The sequence below is a fragment of the Colletes latitarsis genome, chromosome 5, assembly GCF_051014445.1.
Source record: "Colletes latitarsis isolate SP2378_abdomen chromosome 5, iyColLati1, whole genome shotgun sequence".
NCBI lineage: Eukaryota > Metazoa > Arthropoda > Insecta > Hymenoptera > Colletidae > Colletes > Colletes latitarsis.
In genome coordinates this window covers 22,992,204-23,017,542 of record NC_135138.1, presented here as the reverse complement: position 1 = coordinate 23,017,542, position 25,339 = coordinate 22,992,204, and the positions used below count along the sequence as shown (strand labels likewise).

At 36.6% G+C, this 25,339-nt stretch overlaps 2 protein-coding genes across 8 annotated transcripts in view; both read right to left on the bottom strand.

Annotated features, from left to right (window-relative positions):
- Nucleotides 1-25,339, bottom strand: part of LOC143342143 (uncharacterized) — a 182,635-nt gene that overhangs the window by 90,968 nt on the left and 66,328 nt on the right. The window lies entirely within an intron of this gene.
- The window catches only part of Chb (CLIP-associating protein), a 199,109-nt gene that overhangs the window by 127,186 nt on the left and 46,584 nt on the right, over nt 1-25,339 (bottom strand). For all 7 annotated transcript variants that reach the window (XM_076765665.1, XM_076765666.1, XM_076765667.1 and 4 more), the window contains exons 2-5: nt 5,690-5,795; nt 4,449-4,620; nt 4,205-4,381; nt 3,961-4,037 (exon numbers count right to left, since the gene is read on the bottom strand). In XM_076765665.1, the coding sequence (XP_076621780.1) occupies nt 3,961-4,037; nt 4,205-4,381; nt 4,449-4,620; nt 5,690-5,795 (532 nt within the window). The remainder of the gene's footprint in view (nt 1-3,960; nt 4,038-4,204; nt 4,382-4,448; nt 4,621-5,689; nt 5,796-25,339) is intronic.

The window sequence follows — 25,339 nt, the reverse complement described above, 5'->3', positions numbered from 1 at the left end:
GTGGGCAGATGGGTGCCGTGTCCTGCAGCAGGAAGTTGGTCGGAACCTCTCGCTGGCTACGATAGTGGGTAAAATGGTGGTCAGCAAGAGGGTATGGCAAGTGGTGGCTTCCTTCTGCGAGATAGTCATGTCGCAGAAGGAGGCCGCCGAGCGGGGTCGCGAGGGAGGGCTCGGAAGGGGCCCAAGGCGAGGCGACCTTCGCCTCCTGGCCCCCTCCCGTAGCCTTGAGGTCCATGTCTCTCCCATTTTTCTCCTTCCTTATTCCCCTCCCCCCTCCTCTATTCTTGGTGGGTCTCCAAGACGTGGAGCGGCCACGTTAGGGCTCTCCTCCGGCCACCACATCGGTGGCTGGAGGAATGACGGGCCACCCCTGGGGACTGCAGGTGCTCGGTGCAAGGGGCCCGAGCACCGAAGACAGCCCCGACGCTGCGGGCGTTGGGTGACCTGACATCCACGGCGGAGAAATCAAGGGGGGGGGGGGGCACGTTCGTCTTTCCCCCGGGATGAGCCTCGACAGATATGGCGTGGTGGAGAACTCTGTGATGCCTCAAGAGAGTTCCCGGTCCCCCGCCACAACGCCGGACGGGAACCGTGGGGTTTTAGCCGGTAAGAGTCCAGCACTTCAAAAAGTGCGTGCAGAGACGGCGGCAGTTATGAATGGCGGTGAGGTGTGATGTGACCCCATAAATCGTCAGAAGAGTGAGACTATCCGCTCCCCGAGGTGATGTAAAACATAGCCGCACCTTCGGGGTTTCTGGGGTCCCCCGGAACAAACCTGAAGGTCACCGCGGAGTTTTAATCGGTATAAGTCAGACACAACTCCAAGCCCCCCCCCCCTCCTCTCCAAGGATATCGGAGAATCCAATAAGGTATTCTCCACATGAGAAAAAGTGTTACCCTTACTTTTCAGATATAATTATTAGAAAGGTGAATTGTAGTGCGAAACAACGTTTCCAGAAGCATAAGATTAAAATGATTTTGTTCATAAATGTAAGCCGTCAAACGTGCTTTGATTCCCAAGTGGCAGAATGAGTTATTATTACTCTTATTCTATTAATTGAAAGTTCTCTGTGGCAAGGATCTATGCATTAATCCAGATTAAATCCTAACGTAATCATTACTTTTCCCTACAACAGTACGCATATACATAATGTCATTCATAAATTTCATAAAATTATTTTACTAACATTAACTATTATCAACTAAGGATTGAATAACATACATAGGTTCCTACTTTACAGTCAGATAAGAGTATAAAGAAACTGTATGCGAACTGCAAAAAAAAAAAAACAGTGATAAAAATGAGTGGGGAATGAAGTACCCCATTATAATAATGCTTCTTAACATTAACAATAACTATTCACATTAAAATCGATCCCATTGATTTTAATGGTTTTATGCTCGATGAACTCAAGACAATAGCGAATAAACAATTTTAACTTTAAAGTAAAGTGAGATTATTTACTACTTTTTTCCTACATTCTAATGCTTATAATTTTCATAATATCCCCCCCCCCCTTATATTTCAAGGACATCAAAATTGCCAAAGTCACTAACATGATTAATAATTACCTAATTTTCATTAATACAAATAACAAATTTTCCAAGATTAATCCTTAATTTTTCTCAACCATTAAACCATACATGTTACAACAGATTTTCTCACAAGGAAATAAACACATATTATCAATATTTATATAGCTGTTATTATTATTTCTTTATACTTTTCACTTTTCGGAATCTTAAACTTTGACTTTCAAAATATTGCTTATATTGCAAATATTTATATTTATTTCAGGTTGTTAGTCTCCAAACTGAGCTAAGATTAGTAATGTTTTTTCAAGACATCTTGTTTTTAGAAATTTAGGAATTCTTAAATTCTGTTTTTTTATTTCTGAGAATTTTAAAATATTGTTAGTTATAAATAAAATATATTTAAACCAAAAAAGGAAATAAAAATGCAATAAAATTATTAATTGTGCTTCTCTCAGTAAATGAATTATTTTAAAGGCTTATATCATTTATTGTTTTTTTAAAAGTAATTTATATAAAAATATAAACTGATTCCAATGACTTCCAATTTTTCAAATCTAGAGATAATTCAATAACAGTATCGTTATTTACAATTTTACATTTATTAAGTATCCTTCATTCTAAACACGTAAGTTTAAACTGTCGGTCATTAATGACCACCATGTCAGTGTTAAACAGATTCTATATTTGGAAACGAACATTCCAGAAACCAAAAATTTTATTCAATTCATATTGACATTAGTTTTATGCAAAATAATACTCTTTTTTAAATTCTTAAATTTAAAGCTATTTTGTTTGTACCACAAACATATTATTTCTTGGATCACTGATAAAAAATCATTCTCAACTGTTTTTTTATTTGGCATGAGCGTGTGTGTAACACATGTACCCCATTAGTTGAATACTTTTTCGAGAAATAGAAATGAAAATTTCTTTAAAAATCTCTATAATTTTCAAGAGATTCTTGAACACGATTACTAACTGTGACTACTTAAAAGGCGGATGAGTGACGTTTAATATTAAAATTGAATCGTTACCATGTTTCCGGCACGCTTGGCTTTATATACAATAATATTATCTCTAAATTTCTAATATATTTGATACCGAACTATGACAATCTAAGACATATTTCATCATTATTATCTTTCTAGTTCGGTTGACTTTATACGCATTAGGAACAGGAGTGAAATATAAGAGTGCTTGAAATACAACTGGTAATAGTGAAGACAACGCAATAACAAGTACGGCAGCAGCGAGATATAGTTACCATGACCAGGATAACTTTATGACAATCTGAGAGATGATACTATATTTCGTTTCATTTCAAGTAAGCCATTCTTTCTCAGACATTTAGAGTGTCCTCCCAACTTGTTCAGAAACAATTCCTTGATTATGACCAAATTTGTAAAAGAGATTCAATCTGGAATACCGTTACTCGGAGTAAAAAAGAAAGTAACGATTTAACCAAAAGTCGAGCAAAAAACGTGCCCGCGTGACGTAATTAAATTCAAATTGGCCGTGTTTTACTGTGGCCGGTCAAGTAAATATTCTTATCACGTTAGCGAACGAGCGGTCCTTGGTAAATATTCATCGTGTGTGTCGCAGCAATATGAACAGGGAGAGCGAGAGGCAAGAGAGCTAAAAACAAAGGTGGGTCTTCACGAATGCCACGCACCCGTTTGGTTGTCCAGACGGCAGGGGAGGTGAACCCCTACATGGCGCGTCCCCAGGTGGCGGATAGGGACAGCCGCTGGAATGGGATGCAGGGATGAGGTCATCAGCCTGAGAAGGCATGGCATCCCAGAGGTCGGAGCGAAAGCTCCCGCAGACTAAACACCGGTATAAATGTGTTGCGTGTGTGAATGTGTGTGAGAGTGGACTGGGGCATGGGATATTTGCCGCGGGTTTTACCTAAGGCTGCAGATTGGCCAGTAGGCTGCGACCAACGTGGCCCCGCGGCCGGCGGCTTAGTCCCATATCACGGAGCCGCGGGCGTTGGTGACCAGGCGCCTGCGGTTGAATAGGAATGCGGCGGGAGGAGTGCCTCCCACCGGGAGAGGCGTGAAAAGGTGCGGCGCGGAGGGGGACTTTGTGATGGTTCACTAAAGTTCCCGGTCCTCCGCCAGGCGCCTGAGGATGGTTACTGTGGGGTTTTAGTCGGTAAGAGTCCGGCGCTACCCGCTGACCCTCCCCTCTGGTGGGCCCGCAGGTGTCCATGAGGATTCCCCCACGTACAAAAAAAAGGGGGTCTTCACGAATGCAAAGGTATTTACTGCTACGCGATAGCGTTCACAGCTGTTGGATGGCAGCACGATGTAGCACCGCGTGCAGAATAATATTACGATCGGAGGTGACACACTTTTTATACCTTTCCTAGCTTAATTTAGCGGTTACCCGCTGAGAAAGAGATTCGATGGATTTACTCACCATCGGAGGACATTGCCAACGGCAGCAGGTCACCAGCGGCTTTCAGCTGATCGAATTTCTCTATCAACAACATCAATCTGAAACACAAGAAGAAAACTGTGAATCTGTTTAATTTGTTTCAAATTCAGACATTAAAGTCGATAGATCCTCTAATCATTTTGAGCAGACTATTTTCCATTAAATGCAACTATTGTTTCGCCGAAACGTCACGATGCCAAGTACCAATTTCGTTCTCTTTACTTACTTCGGTTGCGGTACATTGTGCTTTCTCTGTAAATCTACGCGCAATCGTTCGCCAACGTGTCTGTAAATGTCAGCCAGCGTGTTCAAAGACGTTTCTCGTACTTTTTCGGATGGGTCCGACAACAATTTCACGATACTTGGAATGACCCCTGACAGCATCATTTCGTCCGCGCCATGCCTGAAAAAGGATTCGTTGATAGAGTTGGGCGCTTGGATGATTTTTACTCTACGAAACATTTTCTTACTCGTTCAGTGTTGTAGTTAAAAGGATTAAAGCTTCTTCTCGTAACTTGGCATTCTTGTGATTAAAAGCCGGCCGTAATCTGTCAAGGAGCTGCTGAGGTGTCATACATCCTTTCTCCATAATTTTAAGGAGCACCATTTGTGCCTTCTCTCGAGTCGCATCTTTGCTGTCACCTGTATAACAGAGAGTAAAAATTTACCAGATTATATCTCTTCTAAAGCGTGCAAATATAAAATACATTGTTGCACTAAGATACGAGCATGAAACAAACAAAAGTCAAAAGACCGGTTTTGTGTATATTTAGATCTTCGTCATAATATCTCGTCTCGAATGCGGTTGAACTTCCGTGCTTATTTTATCAAGAACTCGAGGAGTACGTGATGAATATTCAACCGATAAAACATTATGAAATGATCAGAAAGATGTATTTACCGAATGGATATAAATTCATATACAAAATGTTCGGTCACCCCTGCGAAAAATTTTAGTGGGAGATTCTAGAGGTCAAAATAAGAAGAAGATCGAGAATACTAATTTGTTGATGGAAGCTTCGTTAAAAAGTTATTAACAATTAAATTCAAAAATTTCAAATCGTTCTGGAAAAATTATGTTCGGATGTGGGGGTTAATTACAATCATTTTTGGTGAATAAACGTACCCCCGAAATCCTACGCACTCTTCAAAAAAAAATTCCTTACCGAAAATCTAATTAGGTGCCTAAATTTTTCGACGGAAAAAAAAATTTCAAATCGTTTTGGAAAAATTTCTTTCGGTTATGGGAGTCAATTACAATCATTTTTGGCGAATAGACATACCCTCGAAATTCTACCTACTTTCGGGAAAAAAATTCGAGGAGGTGCTGAAATTTTTCAACGGGAAAAAATTTTTTCAAATCATTCTAAAAAAATTATTTTCGGTTGCGTGGGTCAATTACAATAATTTTTTATCATTACACATAACCCCGAAATCCTACGCACTTTCGAGAAAAAAATTCGGAACGGGCGAAAGTTTAAACGTTAATAATTTTGTAACGAAGCCTCCATTAACAAATTGGTATTCTTTATTTTCGTCTTATTTTGGCCTCTAGAATCCCCCATTAAAATCTTTCTCAGGGGTGGCCGAACGCACTGTATGTATAGTTCAATGAAAAAGGATAGTGAAGGTTGCGAACTAGTTTTCTTTAATATGAATAATTTATGAACACTACAGAATTAATAGGTACAAGAAAGTTCGAAACACCTACCGAGTCGATCTATTGTTGGTTGGATAATAGTAGAAATATAATGCTTGAAGTCATGACCCATTCGATCCGCGAGGAACGTAAGGATTTCTAAGCCGTTCTGGACAACCTGCAACAAGAACCAAGAATCGTTTAAATCTACTGCATCATATTGATCATTATAGTAAAATGATTGTCCCCTTGCGTTTACAGTCACGTTGTTCTAAATCCTCCACGACTTTTCAGCCGATCTATTAAGGCAATCGAGTTTTACTGGGTAGTTTGCTAGATATACAAAATGGTTATCAGCGTCTCTGTGACGAGAGATCAATTAATGGCATTACAGAAATGTGGACTATTAAAAACTATCCATTGCCGTACCTAATAAGCGTTATGTTTGGGGTCATTGTCTTGTTAAAAGACAAATTGCCTCTCAAGATTTAATTTTTTTAATTTTTATTTCTAATATTATTAATTTATTTTTTTTTAAATTATTTTTTAAGATATCCAAATAGACATATTCGTCCATTATAAACAAATAAATGCTATCGAAATCGGGGACTTCCCCTGAAAGAAACAGTGTACCAATCTTACAAAAATTTCATTCTAGATTCGAAATAAAAGCATTTTATTTTAATGTGCCAATACTTTTGTTTCATTGAAAACTGCTCTTAATGTGCATTTTATTATTCTTTTTTGTTTTGTAATACATTGGTATAAATATATTTGTAATATTCACAAGCTGTAAACCTAATAGTTCTAATTAATAAAAAGACTTATACTAATACTGTATTTTTTCTTTGATTTATGTGCATTTCTTGTATAATGAAGAGCCAGGTGTGGCAATACTTTTGTTCCTAACTGTATACAAGGTGTTCGGACACCCCTGGAAAAAATTTCAATGGGAGCTCCTAGAGGCCAAAATAAGACGGAAATCAAGAATACTAATTTATTGATGGCGACTTCGTTAAGAAATTATTAAAAAATTAAATTAAAAAATTTTGATTGATTACACGGGCCGATTACAATCATTTTTGGTCATTACACATACCCCCGAAATCCTACGAATTTTCGAGAAAAAAATTCCTTACTGAAAATCTAATCTGAGGCCAGAAATGCTACCCTGAAATTTCATGCGTATTTTTAAAATGTTGTAACTTCTGAACGGATTGGGGAACTTTAATGTTTTAAACGGCAAACAACGCGTATTTTGGTGAAGAATATGTGGAAATTCCAAAAATATTGGAAAAGTTGTTCCTTGACCCCGTAAAGAAACCCCCATAAAAATGGTCCAATTTTCAAATGGCCATAACTTCTACATTAGAAAACATATTTCAATGAAACTTTTTTCTGAAGTAGAGCTCATGGGTACCTACAAAAAAGTATTAGACAACTTTTCTATAGGACGTTAAACAATATTATTAAAAATGAAAAACGAATTTTTAAGAAAAATCGACAGGAAAATGATAGGTGCCTAAATTTTTGACGAAAAACAAAATTTCAAATCGTTCTGGAAAAATTATTTTCGGTTGTAGGGGTCAATTACAATCATTTTCGGTGAACACACATAGCCCCGAAATCCTGCGTATTTTCAAGAAAAAAATTCAATGTAGGTGGAACTTTAAACGTTAATAACTTTTTAACGAAGCCTCCATCAACAAATTGGTATTCTTGATTTTCGTCTTATTTTGGCCTCTAGAATCCTCCATTAAAATTTTTCCCAGGGGTGGTCGAATACCCTGTATGTACGTACCAAGTTTATGTTACCTCGTTTTGCAATTAAAACAACGAAGACAGACAAGATCGGCGTTCCTATGTCTGTTTGGTTGTTTTCAATTGCAAGACAAGGGAAAACATAGAAACGCAACGGCAACGCACTGCTCGTGTGACTCTAGGCTGAGCTTGCTGTTAACCTACCTCAAAACCTATCACTTGTAGCGATATCTGCATCGCAACATACAGGGTGTTCGGCTAACCCTGGGAAAAATTTTAATGGGGGATTCTAGAAGCCAAAATAAGACGAAAATCAAGAATACCAATTTGTTGATGGAGGCTTCGTTAAAAAGTTATTAACGTTTAAAGTCTTACCCGTATTGAATTTTTTTCTCGAAAATGCGCAAGATTTCGGGGATATGTCCATTCACCAAAAATGATGAAAATAATTTTTCCGAAACGATTTGAAAATTTTTTTTTTCGCCGAAAAATTTAGGCATCTAATTAGATTTTCGGTAAGGAATTTTTTTCTCGAAAGTGGGAAGTATTTCGAAAGTATGTCCGTTGACCAAAAATGATTGTAATTAAGCCCTCCAATTAAATATAATTTTTTTAGTATGATTTGGAATTTTTTAATTTCGCCGAAAAATTTCAATACCTACTCGAATTTTGTTCTCGCAAGTGGGTAGGATTTCGGGGGTATGTCTATTCACCAAAAATGATTGTAATTGACCCCTGCAACCGAAAATAATTTTTCCAGAACGATTTCAAACTTTTGAATTTAATTGTTAATAACTTTTTAACGAAGCCTCAGTCAAAAAAGTAATATTCTTGATTTTCGTCTTATTTTGGCCTCTAAAATCTCCTATTAAAATTTTTCCTAGAGGTGGCCGAACAGCCTGTATATCAGCGTCAGTAGAAAGTATTTCTAAGTATATTTCGACCCTTTAGTTAATAAACGTTAATTAAGTTAATTAATAAACGTAAAATTAATAAACGTCCCGAGTAAAAATTGAAGATAATGCATTACAAAATAAGTTTGAAAGTATTTGGGTGATGAAGCTGCAACGGATTAATTTGCTCTAATGTGGGGCATGTTATTTTTCAGGCGTTCCGTACAATTATCTGTAGAGTTCCCATCATTTGTTGGTCCATCTATTGGTTTTTTCTTTGATTTTGCCTATTTTTTAGATTTTTGTATCTTTTTGTACTATTTCTTCTTCTTTCTCTTGTGTTATTTTATGTAATACTGTTCTTTTCTGTATATTCTTCCTGAGTCGATTAAAACCTGTCCTTTCTTTTTCCATTTATCTATATGTACTGGAACAACCATATTGTTGGTGATTTTACAGACAACTAAGCTTGTACAACAATGTCCGTATCTTTTAAACTCAATGTAGACACTATTGGCCTTGATATCTAATTTTTTGATAAAACATTTGTTTTTCTTTTATATATGATGAAGCATAAATTACTCCTCATGATTTTTTAGCTTCTTTCGATGATCTGATAAAACAATATTTGGTATCGAAGTTAACAATTGTAATTATTTATACAGGGTGTTCGGCCACCCCTGGGAAAAAATTTTAATGGGTGATTCTAGGGACCAAAATAAGACGAAAATCAAGAATACCAATTTGTTGATGGAGGCTTCGTTAAAAAGTTAATAACGTTTAAAGTTTCGCCCCTACTGAATTTTTTTCTCGAAAATGCGTAAAATTTCGGGGGTATGTCTGTTCACCAAAAATGATTGTAATTGACCCCCGCAACCAAAAATAATTTTTCCAAAACGATTTGAAATTTTCTTTTCCGTCGAAAAATTTCACACGTCGAATTTTTTTCTGGAAAGTGGGTAGGATTTTGGAGGTATGTCTATTCACCAAAATTTATTGTAATTGACCCCTGCAATCAAAAATAATTTTTCTATTTTTTTCTCGAAAGTGCGTAGGATTTCGGGGGTATGTGTAATGACCAAAAATGACTAATTGACCCACGCAACCGAAAACAATTTTTTTAGAATTATTTGAAATTTTTTTTTTTGCCTAAAAATTTCAGCAGCTACTCGAATTTTTTTCTCGAAAATGCGTAGGATTTTAGGGGTATTTTTATTCGCCAAAAATGATTGTAATTATCCCCCACATCCGAAAATAATTTTTCCAGAACGATTTGAAATTTTTGAATTTAATTGTTAATAACTTTTTAACGAAGCCTGCATCAACAAATTGGTATTCTTGATCTTCTTCTTATTTTGGCCTCTAGAATCCCCCACTAAAATTTTTCCCAGGAGTGGCCGAACACCCTGTATATCACATTTGACGTGAAGCTGGCGATGCATTGAATAAATTTATAACATTTGCTGAGTACAATAAACACTATAATATTACAGAAATAATAAAATTGCATATTTTTCGAATTAAATGTTTTAATAAAAGGTCAAACGTTATGCAGCAATCTGACATACTCAAACTTCCTCCTGCTGTATTGCATCATCGTCCACTGTCGGTAATGTTTAGGCAATAGAAGTATACTTATGTATACTTATGTATGTACGTGCTTATGGATTTATCTATATATTTTATTTTTTATTCATAAATTGGATTACTATATTACACATGCTTTTAAAGTTATATTCCTCATCTTTATCACTTCATATGTAGGCATAGTCCAATTAATATTTGTTTAACTGGCATTGCTCTAGTGCCGAATATACCGGATAAAAAGACAGTAATGGTCTGGATTAGGGGAGAGTCAACTACAGAAATAGCGAACTATACATGTTTGGGTTAGATTTATTACAAGAATTATTTTAAATATTTCATGGAGTTGCTTGTAACAAAGATGTTAAAGTTCTTAACATTATTTTCATGCAACAGCATAGGGTCTAGAATATTGATCCACTCAAGATAAACTTTGCAATTGCTTCCCTTAAAACTGAAAAATCGTAGACCCCTCGCACTTTCCCTTTTACTGGTAATTACGCTTTGTCTACGAGCCCTCTCCGTATACTCGTAATGATTACGTCGTGGTATATTTTCTCTCTGCACTTTCATTAAAACGTAATTGCAGAGGTTTTGAGCGCATTACACGCATTCCAGTCTTGTGGCTACGCACGCGAAATTGTTAAAAACCCTTAACACGTACGTTTTGTAGTGAAATTCAGTAGTTTGTAAAATATGTATTTTATCGATTGATAAATTTTAGCTTAATCCTCTGTAAGCAGCCTGAAAATTATTTAGTAACCCGCGTATAAGCTATACAGGGTGTTCGGCCACCCCTGGGAAAAATTTTAATGGGGGATTCTAGAGGTCAAAATAAGACGAAAATCAAGAATACCAATTTGTTGATGAAGGCTTCGTTAAAAAGTTATTAACGTTTAAAGTTTCATCCGTACTGAATTTTTTTCTCGAAAATGCGTAGGATTTTGGGGGTACGTCTATTCACCAAAAATTATTGTAATTGATCCCCGCAAACGAAAATAATTTTTTCCAGAACGATTTGTTAATAACTTTTTAACGAGGTCACAGTCAAGAAATTGATATTCTTGATTTTTGTCTTATTTTGGCCTCTAGAATCTCCCATTAAAATTTTTCCCAGGGGTGGCCGAACACTCCTGAATAATAAAACTTTGACGTTCCAGCATACCTTAACGTGGCAACAAATTTAAAAATAATTAATAATACACCAAAATAAATACTTTATATGGCAATGCCCCACCACAGCACGGGCTCAATTTCGAGTGTATAAGAGCCGAATTTTCTTACTCGTAGAGCTCAGTTTTCCTAAAACTCTCGAGACGACGTTACTCTGACATTCTAGGCAAGATCAGGCTATAATCCCCTTCGAGCAACAATTTACCTTAGCGGTTTTAATTGTGACAATTAAATGTTCAATCGACTAATCGAGTGAGTAGCTCCCGCGAACGCGCCGTGGCAACCTAGCAATAGTACTAGTTCAAATAATCGACAATTGTACTTGAGCATCGATCAGAATATATTCAAGTAGTTATCCTCGCTTGCATTATCCACTTAATACAACCCCGAACCCTATTAACAGTAAGACTAGGGGTATCTCATGAACCCGGTACTCGAGGTGTACCAATACGACAGAGCAAGATCCTAAAATTTCCCAAAAACCTACGTGGTTCCCAGGGTATAAAGTCCCTGGTTCGTCCACTCCATCTAGCGGTTCCCAGGGTATAGAGCCCTTGGTTCGTCCGTGAAACCAGATATTTTCCTTATAAATCTAACCCTGTGGCTCCCAAGGTATAGAGTCCCTGGTTCGTCCAGAACTCCTTTCCTCACGGTGACCATCCTCCGGCGTTGCGGCGGGGTACCGGGAACTCTAGTGAGGCATCACAAAGTCCCCCGCCACGACATGCCTGTCGAGGCTCATCCCGGGGGGAAAGACGAGCGTGTCCTTTCACCCCCCCCCCCTCTCTGATATCTCCGCCGCGGACGCCAGGTCACCCAACGCCCGCGGCCCCGGGGTTGCCTTTGGTGTTCGGGCCCCTTGCACCGAGCACCTGCACCCCCAGGGGTGGCCCGTCATTCCTCCAGCCACCGATGTGGTGACCGGAGGAGAGTGCCGACGGGCCGCCCCACGTCTTGGCGGTCCACCAGGAATAGGGAAAGGGGAGGGGAAGTGATAAAGAGGGAGGAAGGTGGGAGAGACATGGACCTCAAGGCTACGGAAGGGGGCCAGGTGGCGAAGATCGCCTCGCCCTGGACCCCCTCCGAGCCCTCTCTCTTCGAACGGGATGCGCAGATCGCTCGCGCCCCCGCTCGACGGCCTCCTTCTGCGACATGACTATCTCGCAGAAGGAGGCCACCACTTGCCATACCCTTTCGCTGACCATCATTTTATCCATTATCGTGGCCAGCGTGAGGTTCCGACCAACTTCCTGCTGCAGGACACGGCACCCATCTGCCCACGCTGGGCAGGGTTCCAGCATGAGCTGCGCCGTGTCCAGGGCATCATCACAATGATGGCACACCGTCGTCGCCTCCTTCTCGATTCGACACAGGTATTCACCAAAGCCACCATGCCCGGTGAGTAGCTGTGGCATCCTGTAGGATAGCCAACTTCAATCAGTTGGCGGAACCACATAAACAAAACGGCCCGTTGGGCATGGCGCCTCGTTGCTTCGACCGTTTACCTCCTCTCCTCTGGCGGTCACCCAACCTTCTGGTGCTCCTTGGAGTGCCGGAAAACCAGCTGAGTTCTCCAAGCTAGGAGCTCCAGGAGTGGGAGACACGTCAGAGTAGTCACCGCCTCGTGGAAGATGGTGCAATACCGTTTAATAACCCGGATGGTCAGCCGACGGTTGATGCGGCGCAGCATTTCTGTGCTGCACCGGCTGGCCATCAGGTCCGGGGCCCAAACTAAGGCCCCATAGAGGGCAATTGGACGCACCACCTCCACGTAGAGGCGACGAGGTTCAAACGGAATTTCTATCTTTTTCCTAATCCATACCTTCACCATCGGTCGAATACTACACTCTAAATCCAGGAGCTCGCGCTCGCGCTCGTAACAATAACAAGGTATTGCGTGTGTAGATGCAGCAGTTAGTTCTTGTAGATTATGGGTTGTTTGTGTATTTGGTGATAGTGGTGATGGCATGGGCGTTGAATTACGTGATGAATCATATAAACATGGTGGAGGTGGGATGTGTTGATAATTTACATAAGACAGTTCTTAAAGTTGCAAATCCCATAATATAGAGGAAACGCGGGCTTTAGCTATCGCTTGATTACGTAACGATTATTTTTTAACACTTAATGCTATGCTTTTAAAAAATAAATCTGTTCCATCCGCAGGCTGTTCTATATCTACAGTTTTCTTACTATTAGATAAAATGTAGTCCATCAACACTGCTGATGCAATTTCTGATTTGTTCTTTTGCTTTCTTCGTAATGTTTTCTTTGGTGCATTGCAAACTGTAGAGGACGTTGGCCTTTGTGAAGCATTATTTTGCAAATGGTTACTGTCTTGCGAAGTACAGCCTTCTAAAATATTCTCTTCATTGACATTATCCACTTCATGATTAGATTCGTCATTCATTTGTACAGAAGTGATTTTTCTTTTAAATATAGTACTAAAAATTGCATTTTATCTTCATATGTCCATTGTTTTTTGTTTATTTGCGGCTTGTCCGCTTTTGGTTTCTCTTTTATTCTTTAGACATCTACGTAACGGACTCATAAACTATTCCACTGTTTTTTACAATTCTTAGCTGAAAAGATTAAATAAAATTAGTATTTATCAGTAATTAAATAACGTATATTTTGTTTTTCAGATTTTTAGTAACTGGTGACTCATACAAAACTATAGCAATCGATTGTCGATTAGGTCATGCTACTGTTTCACTTACTGAAGTTTGCAATGTCATACTTAAACATCACTTGCCAGAGTACATAGTCATACCTAGTCAAAGGAAATGGCTTGCAATAAATGAAAAATTTTTGAAAATTTGTAACTCTCCTAATTGTATTGGTGCTTTGGATAGAAAACAAGTTATTGCTGCACCACCTAACACTGAATCACTATATTTCAATTACAAAAAGACCTTTTCTATCGTTTTGTTAGCTTTAGCAGGCACCGATTGTAATTTCATAGCAGTTGACATTGGAGCTTACGGAAAAAGAGCGATTTTAGAACTGAACAAGCTTAATGTACCGAAAGACAGGTTATTACCAAATACTGACATTTTGATGCCTCGTGTGATTGTTGGAGATGAAGCATTTCCACTCGAGAGATATTTACTAAGACCGTATCCAAAATTACAATTCCATGATTTGGCTAAGCAACACTACAACTATCGGCTTTTAAGAGCCATGAGAGTATTTGACACCTCTGTTAGAAATAGGTACATGTCAATCGTCGGTTGTTCTAGTGTTAATCAAATGTCGTGGACTGTATGATTATTTTATGCATTACTAATTATCAGAAGGTTATAATTTTCTCAGTTTCATGTCGTTGCGAGTGGAGGACGTCATGGTAATAAGCTCTTCAATTATGGGAATCGGTGATTTCAAATAGCTACGAAGCTAGCACATTGAATGTTCAACGTCGAACACGTGAACCTGTAATTCGAGGGTGAACGAACTGCTCCTCTGGGAGGACGAGCAGATCAATATAGAAAGTGCAAGTGTAGCGTTAGGTGTATTTGTCGTCGTTCAACCCCTGGGAGGAAACTCGTCGACCCGTCTTTCTGCGGGGCTACGCGGTCTAAATTAATATTCCTTCGCAGTTCGTGCAAATTTTGTTCGATCGCGTTCAACATTTGCCAAATCAACGTCGCGTCTGCTTCTCAAGTGCACACAGTAAATCCAATGTCACTGTGTCTGCGTAAGCGTTCATTACTCTGCGCCGACGGTTTAAATGCATTTAACGAACCGGCTATACATAGGCATATAAAACTATTTTAGTGCTGCGGGGTAAACGTTCTCGCAGGGCTGTCGTCTGGCTGTGACATCATTGCTCAGCACCGACACTTACCGTTTTTCCTCTGCCTGAACATCCATATAATTAGCATACACTCTCATCAATAACAACTATATAATTAGCACACAGTTTCATCATTAACACTAAACCTACCGCGACCTGTCAAATGATCATTTTAAAAACTTCGTTTCAAAATTTTTGACATACAACATTATTTCAGCGCTATTTAACTTCACGACTTTTCAAGTAATATACGCACAGTGAAATTTTCCTTATTGTTTGTTTTCTGAGAAAAATATACATAGTCTGTCTTGTCAACCACGAGCGATCATCTGATCGGCTGAATGAGTTACATTTCTTTGTAAAAAACCGGACAAAATTTGCTATCAAATTCTGATTATAGCTTCCAAAGTAAATAGCAAATATATGTATAGCAAAGATAAAAAGAGAGTATCTTCAGTCCCACTTGGAGGGTTTGAGTCACTTTGAAATATGAAGAACTTATACAGGGTGTTCGGCTACCGGGAAAAATTTGAATGGGAGATTTTAGAGGCCAAAATGCGACGAAAATCAAGAATACTAATTTGTTAATGGAGGCTTCGTTAAAAAGTTATTAACGTTTAAAGTTCCACCAGTACTGAATTTTTTTCTAGAACGAGGGTAGGATTTCGGGGGTAGGTTTATTCACCAAAAATTATTCTATATGAACCCCACAATTGAAAATAATTTTTCCAGAACGATTTGAAATTTTTTTTTTCGCCGAAAAATTTAGGCGCCTACCCCTGTCGATTTTTCTTAAAAATTTGTTTGACGCTCTACAGAAAAGTTGTCTAACACTTTCTTGTAGGTACCCATGGGATCTGCTTCAGAAAAAAATTTCAATGAGATACTTTTACTATTGTAGGAGTTATGGTCGTTTAAAAATTGGACCACATTTATGGGATTTTTCACATTTTACGGGATCAAGGAACAACTTTTCCAATATTTTTAGAATTTCTACAAATTCTCTACTAAAATACGCATTGATTGCTTTTTTTAAACATTAAAATCCTTCATTCCGTTCAGAAGTTATGACATTTTAAAGATTCGCATGAAATTTCAGAAAAGCATTTCTGGCCTCAGATTAGATTTTCGATAAAGAATTCTTTTCTTGAAAGTGCGTAGGATTTCGGGGTATGTCTATTCACCAAAAATGATTGTAATTGACCCCTGTAACTACATATAATTTTTTTAGTACGATTTAAAATTTTTTAGTTTTAAAGGGTTTTTCTCACTTTACAATGTCAAGAAATAACTTTTTCAATATTGTTAGAATTTCGACATATTCTCCATTAAAATACGCGTTGATTGCTTTTTTAAACATTAAAATCCTTCATTCCGTTCAGAAGTTATGACATTTTAAAGATTCGCATGAAATTTCAGAAAAGCATTTCTGGCCTCAGATTAGATTTTCGAAAAAGAATTCTTTTCTCGAAAGTGACTAAGGATTTCGGGGTATGTGTGCTCACAAAAAATGATTGTAATTGACCCCTTAAACTATATATAATTTTTTTAGTATGATTTGAAATTTTTTAATTTTGTCTAAAAATTTCAGTACCTATTCGAATTTTTTTCTCGAAGTGGGTAGGATTTCAGGGGTATGTGTATTCATAAAAAATGATTGTAATTGACCTCCGCAACCAAAAATAATTCTTTCAGAAAGATTTGAAATTTTTTAACTTAATTTTTAATAATTTTTTAATGAAGCCTCAGTCAAGAAATTGATATTCTTGATTTTTGTTTTATTTTGTCCTCTAGAATCTCCCATTAAAATTTTCGCCCACGGTTAGTCAAACACCCCGTATAATAGAAAATGTGTTTTTCTCGAAACTTTACTTTTTAAACAAGACTTCATGATATCTCCAGATTTAGTTGAATGATTTACTTCATGTTAGGAGCGAATCTTCAACAAATGCGCCCTTATCGCCGGAGCTAGAAATTCTTAAAAAGATTTGGATTTTACTATTTTTTTTAATACTTTGAACACTAGGAAAAACTAAAAGTAAAGAATATCCTCCTTTTCTGCGTTCAAGAATTCTCAATGATTATCTTTTCTATACGATTGTTTAAAATTTTACTCGTCTCTGCTACGGCACTGAATACAAGAGAGAATTTTCAAAGATGATTATCGGAATTCAATGCATTTTCTTAATCTTTCATTGAACTAGATCTATTTTATATACAAGGTGTTCGGTCACCCCTGGGAAAAATTTTAATAGGGGATTCTAGAGGCCAAAATAAGACAAAAATCAAGAATACCAATTTGTTGATGGAGGCTTCGTTAAAAAGCTATTAACGTTTAAAGTTCCGCTCCTACTGAATTTTTTTCTCAAAAATGCGCAAGATTTGGGGGGTATGACTATTCACCAAAAATGGTTGTAACTAACCCCCGCAATCGAAGATAATTTTTCCAAAACGATTTGAAATTTTTTTTTTCCATCGAAAAAATTTCACACCTTCTCGATTTTTTTTCTAGAAAGTGGGTAGGATTTCGAGAGTATGTCTACTCACCAAAAATGATTGTAATTGACCCCCACAACTGAAAATAATTTTTCTAGAACGATATGAAATTTTTTTTTTTCGTCGAAAAATTTAGGCATCTAATAAGATTTTCGGTAAGGAATTTTTTTCTCGAAAGTGCGTAGGATTTCGAGGGCATGTGCAATGACCAAAAATGATTGTACCCCCGCAACCGAAAATAATTTTTTTAGAACGATTTGAAATTTTTTTTTTTCCTCATCGTATTCTTGATTTTCGGCTTATTTTGGCCTCTAGAATCCCCCATTAAAATTTTTCCCAGGGGTGGCCGAACACCCTGTATAATTAATAAAAACTGCATAAAATGAACGCAATTATACAGGAAGTTGTTGATATTTATTTTTCGATAATGTATCTTGAGATTCTTTACAACAAATACTAGTTTCGTTTTGTAACTGCATAATTCCATTTAAGGCTTAATGCATTATTAAAATGACAAACACTCTATTAAGAATTGGTGTCAAATCGATGGACGTCAGTAGTAAAAAAGCTGACTATCGAGCCCCGAACGCACCTTGAACTTTATCTCTCATGTATGTATGCTGTCCCACAGAGAAGACCTCGCACCAAGCTCTGATCTAACAACACGACTTCTTGACTCGACGTCAAGTAGATCACGAAGGAGGGATAACAATAGATTGTACGTGCACGAACTTCGAAGAACGTTTAAAGTCGACGCATAGACGCACGACGCGTGGGCGAGTTGTCTGGCCTTACTCGTCAAACATGGAAGCAGGGCCCGTTAAAACTGTTAAAACCACGTGGGAGGTGCCGTTCGTTCCTCTTTTCCTTCTCCATCTCTCGAGCGCCAATCATGCTAAAATGTATTCGTGTTTCTGTTGTGAGGCGCCAAGACAGCGACCAATATTCGACTTTACCAATGTTCCATTATTTACTCTTCTCCGGTCGAGCAAAGTTCAAGCGATTGCAACTGTACTCTCGTTGAATTACACAGGTCAACAAAACAAGCAATTACACAATTCTGGAAACTAGGACTCTTTTCTATGGAAAAAGAAAACAAATTGATATATGGAAATCTTCAACGCGGCACTAGAGATTATTTTATTAATGCAATTGTTTTGTTTCTTTTTTCTTTTCTTTTTTAATGGAAACACTGATTTATTTATATATTAAATTATATTTGTGGCCAGACGGGAAAACTTAATATGTTATGTTTTCGTAATTTTTCAGCAAAGCGATTTGAAAATTTGTGAAACATGATCTGTGAAAAATCAGTACGTTCTTAAAAAGTACAATTTGTTTTAATATCATATCAAAAAGTGTTTTTTAATTGTAGTTCAATCGACATATTTACCTTGTTTCTTCTATAAACATAACTTTATTCATTTTTCTATAGATCATTTGATATATCAAGTTTCGTTATCTTCCTTTTTATTCGATATTTAAATATTCGCAAGTGACAGTCATGATTTTTCAAATTGTTCTCCTTCACTTTTTCCTTCTTTATTGCTTTTTTAAGAAGTTAAATAATACATTATGAAATTTATTTACTAAAAAAGTAAAAAGCATAAGAATTTGAAATATATTTTTCATTAATATATTTATCATTAATAGTAGATAATGACCTATAACTAGTGGCAATACTCATGCATAAGAGACAAAATTGATAACGAGTCTTTCCTTTAAGAAGATTAATGGACACCCTTCCCAAATAAGAGGCCGGTATATTAATTTAATTTTTCTGTTATTGGTCTTCCTCTGTTTCATGTCTTCCAAACAGGCTTTGGAAGAAATAATCTTCTCAAGAGAGTATTTAAATTCAATAACAACAAAAATTAGCGTATAACGAAGCCATTTGATTTCCAGTTAAACATATTTTGCTTTTTAAAAAATCCTCTATAGGAAAATAGAAAATTGTATTATCCATTTTCCAACTTAATATAAATTCTAATACCTGTCACTTATCTACATATATTTTAGATTTTTTTTACTGAACATAACTTGGAGTTGAAGGTCTTGATGTTTTAACAAATCGCGTATGCGCCACACGCTGAACTTTCCGTTCAAACCATTGAGTATTGTCATTGTAAAATGAAGAATTTTTTATAAAAATATATTATGCAGTCAATTATGGGCATCTTAATACTATTATGGCTGCGTTTTTTTTACTGGAATTTGTTGTAACTGCATATCGCGTTTCGATCAGTCACTTATTTATGTGCCATTGATGCGACAATTACTGCTTTATTGAAGCTGGAAGTTTGCAATTCCGAACACGGCATACTGTATGTAAAATAAAATGACATTTCTGGCCTGAAATTATATTTTCTGTTTGGAGGGCAGCTCCCGGTTAGAAGACTCGGAAATGAAAAGGAGTATTTATAAACAAGATTTATTAATTATACAAAACACGAATGAATGTCGTAGTCGCGGAAAGGTAAAACATGTCGTTATATGAAGAAGAAACAACTGCAAACTCGTCGTCGCCAAACAGTCGCGCGTCGGTCCCGACGGGGCAACGACAGGGGCGTATGACTTGATTCGGGTCGCCCCCCGATGTGGAATCTTAAAATTTTTTTTCTCCAAAGAGGGTATGATTTCGGGGGTATGTCTATTCACCAAAAATGATTATAATTGTACCCAGCAACCAAAAAAAATTTTTTTAGAATGATTTGAAACTTTTTAATTTTGGCGAAAAATTTTACACTTATTCGAATTCTTTCTGGAAAGTGGGTAGGATTTCAAGGGTAGGTCTATTCACCAAAAATTATTGCAATTGAACCCCGCAACCGAAAATAATTTTTCCAGAACGATTTGAAATTTTTTAATTTTGTCGAAAAACACATCTTCTCGACTTTTTTTCTCGAAAGTGGGTAGGATTTCGAGGATATGTCTAATGACCAGAAATGATTGTAATTGACCTCTGCAACCCAAAGTAATTTTTTCAGAATGATGTGAAATTTTTTAATTAAATTTTCTAATAACTTTTTAATGGAGCCTCAGTCAAGAAATTGATATTCTTGGTTTTCGTCTTATTTTGGCCTCTAGAATCTCCCATTAAAATTTTTCCCACGAGTGGCCGAACACCCTGTATATAACAGTCTTATAAATCAAAAAATAACAAGCCTCGAATTTCGAAAAAAATTAGCCATGAATCTGATGTCTTGTAATAATAATAATAATTCTCTACCTATTGGACCAAAAAAAAATCATTACGAAATTAAAAAAAAGGAGGGCAACTATAATTTGATAAGAAGACGCTGTAAAGTTTGTTACGAAAAGAACGATAAAAATTTAGGTTCTCAATCGGCAAGAAACTGTACCGTAAAAATTGCAACATTCTGTGATAGTTGTGTGGATAAACCACATTTATGTTTGCCATATTTTAAAAAAGTTCACCGTGACATCCCTTTGTGATTGTATACAAACTTGTCACATATACAGGGTGTTCGGCCACCCCTGGGAAAAATTTTAATGGGGGATTCTAGAGGCCAAAATAAGACAAAAATCAAGAATACCAATTTGTTGATGGAGGCTTCGTTAAAAAGTTATTAACAATTAAATTCAAAAATTTCAAATCGTTCTGGAAAAATTATTTTCGGTTGCGGGGTTCAATTACAATCATTTTTAATCATTCACATACCTCCGAAATCCTACGCACTTTCGAGAAAAAAATTCCTTACTGAAAATCTAATTAAATGCCCACATTTTTTGACGAAAACAGAAAATTTCAAATCGTTCTGGAAAAATTATTTTCGGTTGCGGAGGTCAATTACAATCATTTTTTGTGAATAGACATACTCCCGAAATCCTACCCACTTTCTAGAAAAAAATTCGAAAATGTGTGAAATTTTTCAACAAAATAAAAAAATTTTAAATCGTTCTAAAAAAATTATTTTTGATTGCAGGGACCAATTATAATAATTTTTGGTCAATAGACATACCCTCGAAATCCTAACCATTTCCCAGAAAAAAATTCCTTGCCGAAAATATAATTTCAGGTCAAAAATGCCACTCCAAAATTTCGTGTGAATCTTTAAAACACCTTAACTTCTGAACGGATTGGACGATTTTAATGTTCAAAAAGCCAAACGCCGCGTAGTTTAGTGTAGAATATGTAACAATTATAAAAATATTGGAAAGGTTGTTCCTTGACCCCATAATGTTAGAAAAACCCCATAAAAATGGTCCAATTTTTAAACAGCCATAACTCCTATAATAGTGAATATATTTCAATGAAACTTTTTTCTGAAATAGAGCCTATAGGTACCTACAAAAAAGTATTAAACAACTTTTCTGTAGGACGTCAAGCGAAATTATTAAAAATCAAAAACGAATTTTAAATTTAAAATTTCAAAAACGAATTGAAAAGTTTGAAATCGTTCTGGAAAAATTATTTTCGGTTGCAGGGGTCAATTATAATCATTTTTGGTAAATAGATATACCCTCGAAATCTTGCGCATTTTCGAGAAAAAAATTCAGTTTGGGCGGAACTTTAAACATTAATAACTTTTTAACGAAGCCTCCATCAACAAATTGGTATTCTTGATTTTCGTCTTGTTTTGGCCTTTAGAATCTTCCATTAAAATTTTTCCCAGGGGAGGCCGAACACCCTGTATATAATATTAAACATATTTCAATTAAAATGTTTCATTTTAAACTAATATAGACATAATAAAAAAATATTATGTGCGAGGATGCAACTCGCTTGGTAGAGTAATGTTCAGCCAAGTATTTGTTAAACTAATTCCTAGAAAAATAAATTTATTGCTTTGTTGTGTTATGCATCTTGAACTATACACCCTTTCCCTGATAAGTATGATTTTTGCACTATTTTAATCATCGCAAGACATACGCCAGAAACAAAACAATACAATTGTAAAGCGTATGTAAGGAAAATATATTCCCTTTATTTGAATTTGGGCGCGCTCACAAGAGCGCCGATAATGAAGTTGACGATATGAAGTAGACGATAGGAGAAAGAAGAGAAAGAAATAAATTGTCGTTCCTCTTTTCTAGGTAAGAGTTATTGAACAATTTATATTAAGTGTAAATATTGTAAAGATTTAAGTTTTGATATAAAATACTCTTTTCTAGAGCAACACAGAATTTTGATTTATCTCCTGTTATTCCCACTTCCAACCTATAAAGCGCGCATTATATGTATATGCCCTACGCAATCTGAACGGAAAGTCTTCAAAAAACGGTCTGGCACGGAACGTGTTAAACACTAATCACAATTTTTCACTAGTCCTCGCAACTGTTCCAGTTAAGACGCGTAATTGTCATTCCGAGGCTATTAATAATTAATGAGGTAATAGACAGAGGGAAAGGGTGACGCGACCGTTTTGAATTCCATGCTGCATTATCAGGATATTCATCGTTTTTACGAGAATCTTTTGCAAGGAGTTATTGAGCGCGACTTCGCGCCGATGCGGCGCGCCAAGGTGCACAACGAATACCACCAAACGTTTGTGTGTGCGTCAATCTGTGCGTTTACTAGCATGATGCATGTAAAAAGCAACGAGATCACTGCGAGGCGAGGGTGATGTCATGGTTTAAATTCAAAAAAGGAAACGTTCGTAGCAGGAGAAAAAGAACATAACGACATGATAGAGAGAGACAAATATAAAGAAAGAGAGGGAGAGAGATATTTCGCGGCAGTTTACATTGCGTCCTGTGTCCTTGACATCGATACGATGCACCGGTGACTTGCAAAAATGGTACAGCTAAGATCTTCCATAACGAGACGCAATTGTGATCCACTTGCACTTTAACGATCGACAGAAACAGATCCCAGTCGCATAGTAACCTTTCCGACACCAATGTTTTTGTTACAACGCTTATCCATTCGTCTATCACGGGACGACTTTTGCAGAGTTTGCAGCTGAAGCCTAGAGTGGTTGATCAAAGTATTCGAACGTTTTTGAACCAGACACGTTTAAAAAGAGAAAATTGGAGTGGTCAACGTGATTACTGCATTGATAGCCACTGGTGACCAACGCTTCAACCTTGTGTGTCTTTAATCCTTAAATTCGCATTGTTGTTTTCAATCGACACTAAAATAATATGCGAACAGATTTCATGATTACTGATTTTTTTTTTTTTTTTACGACGGAAGTTGAACGATGGCATTTTTTCCCGCGACACAAAAACCGAATATTAAAAATTATTAACATTTATAAATATTAACTTTTCAATAATAATACTTGTAAATTTTGTGATAACGACATCATTCACATTACGAATATTATGGAATAACAAGTATGCTACTGAACTTTTGAACACTTTTCTACCCGACACGTTATAATTTGAAAACTGGTCTCGGATAAATCTGAACAGAGAAAATTGGTGTGGCAGTTAATGTGTTAAAAAAAATGAAATTACACTATGATTTTTCGCTGTACTTCTGAAAAGCCTCAGCGGTAAATCGATATGAAATTTGAAGAAGGAAGAAAACAGATACGAATTTCAAATACAGGGTGTCTGGCCATCGCTGGGAAAAATTTTAATGGGAGATTCTAGAGGCCAAAATAAGACGAAAATCAAGAATATCAATTTTTTGATGGAGGCTTCGTCAAAGTTATTAAAAAATTAAATTAAAAAATTTTAAATCATTTTGAAAAAATTAATTTTGATTGCGGGACTCAATTACAATCATTTTTGGCGAATAGACATACCCCTGAAATCATACCCACTGTCGAGAAAAAAAATTCCTTACCGAAAATATAATCTGAGGCTTGAAATGGTATCCCGAAATTTCATGCAAATCTTTGAAACATAACTTCTGAACGGATTGGACGATTTTAATGTTTCAAAATGCAAACAACGCGTATTTTGGCGAAGAATATGCGGAAATGCCAAAAATATTTAAAAAGTTATTCCTTGACCCCGCAAAATGAGAAAACCCCAATAAAAATGATCCAATTTCCAAACAGCCATAACTCCTAAAATAGTGAATATATTTCATCGAAATTTTGGGGAGAAGTAGGGTTCATGGATACCTATAAAAAAGTATTAAACAATTTTTCTGTACAGCGTCAACCATACTTATTAAAAATGAAAAACGACTTTTTAAAAAAAATTGATAGGGGGTAGGGTGCCTAAATATTTCGGCGAAATTGAAATGTTTCAAATCATTCTGGCAAAATTATTTTTTATTGCGGGGGTCAATGACAAAAATAATTGTAACCCCCACAATTTTCGTCTTATTTTGACCTCCAGAATCTGCCATTAAAATTTTTCCTAGGGGTGGCTGAACATCTTATATAAAATTTTAGTTTCAGGTATTTAATAATTACTGATATTTTCGAAAAAAAACTTTCGCTTTATATAATTGAATTCCATCTATACATATAAGTCGTTAGCAGCATATCGATAAGACACAGATTTCATTACATAACCATTTTCTCTGTAGTAGTGTCATCGTTGGACAGTCGCCCATGACTATGACGCATAGCGATATCAAGCCTCGGTTCTTATACGGTGTTCCACTTAATATTTACCCGTCTTTTTTCAAGCGTCATTACATTTTAATTTCGCTGACCAAAAATGATTAAGTTACACTTTCAGATACTGTAGTAATGACGCTCATGTTAAATATTGATACCTCAATTGCCGATCCCTAAGTAAATTATTCTATGAAGTGCCCCACAGAAAATGGGTTTTATATCAAATTTTCATTTTGTTGACTTGAAAATGTTAGTTTGCAATATACTATTCTGATCCAACCTGAATATGCATGAGTCTTCCTTCCAACAAGCGAAGGAAAGAAGATTTCACTCCTTTCCCAAACAGTTGAGGAAATAGTTCTTTTGATGTACATTCCTTTTTCGAACGTTCGTTATAATACTCAGGATCAATCAATAGTTCTACATCGAGAATTGGCAGTTGGCAGTTGCCACAAAACGACGTGCGGCAACATACCTCGTTTAAAACATTATCAAAATTTCAAATTTTAGGTAACATTCTATTTCAAAA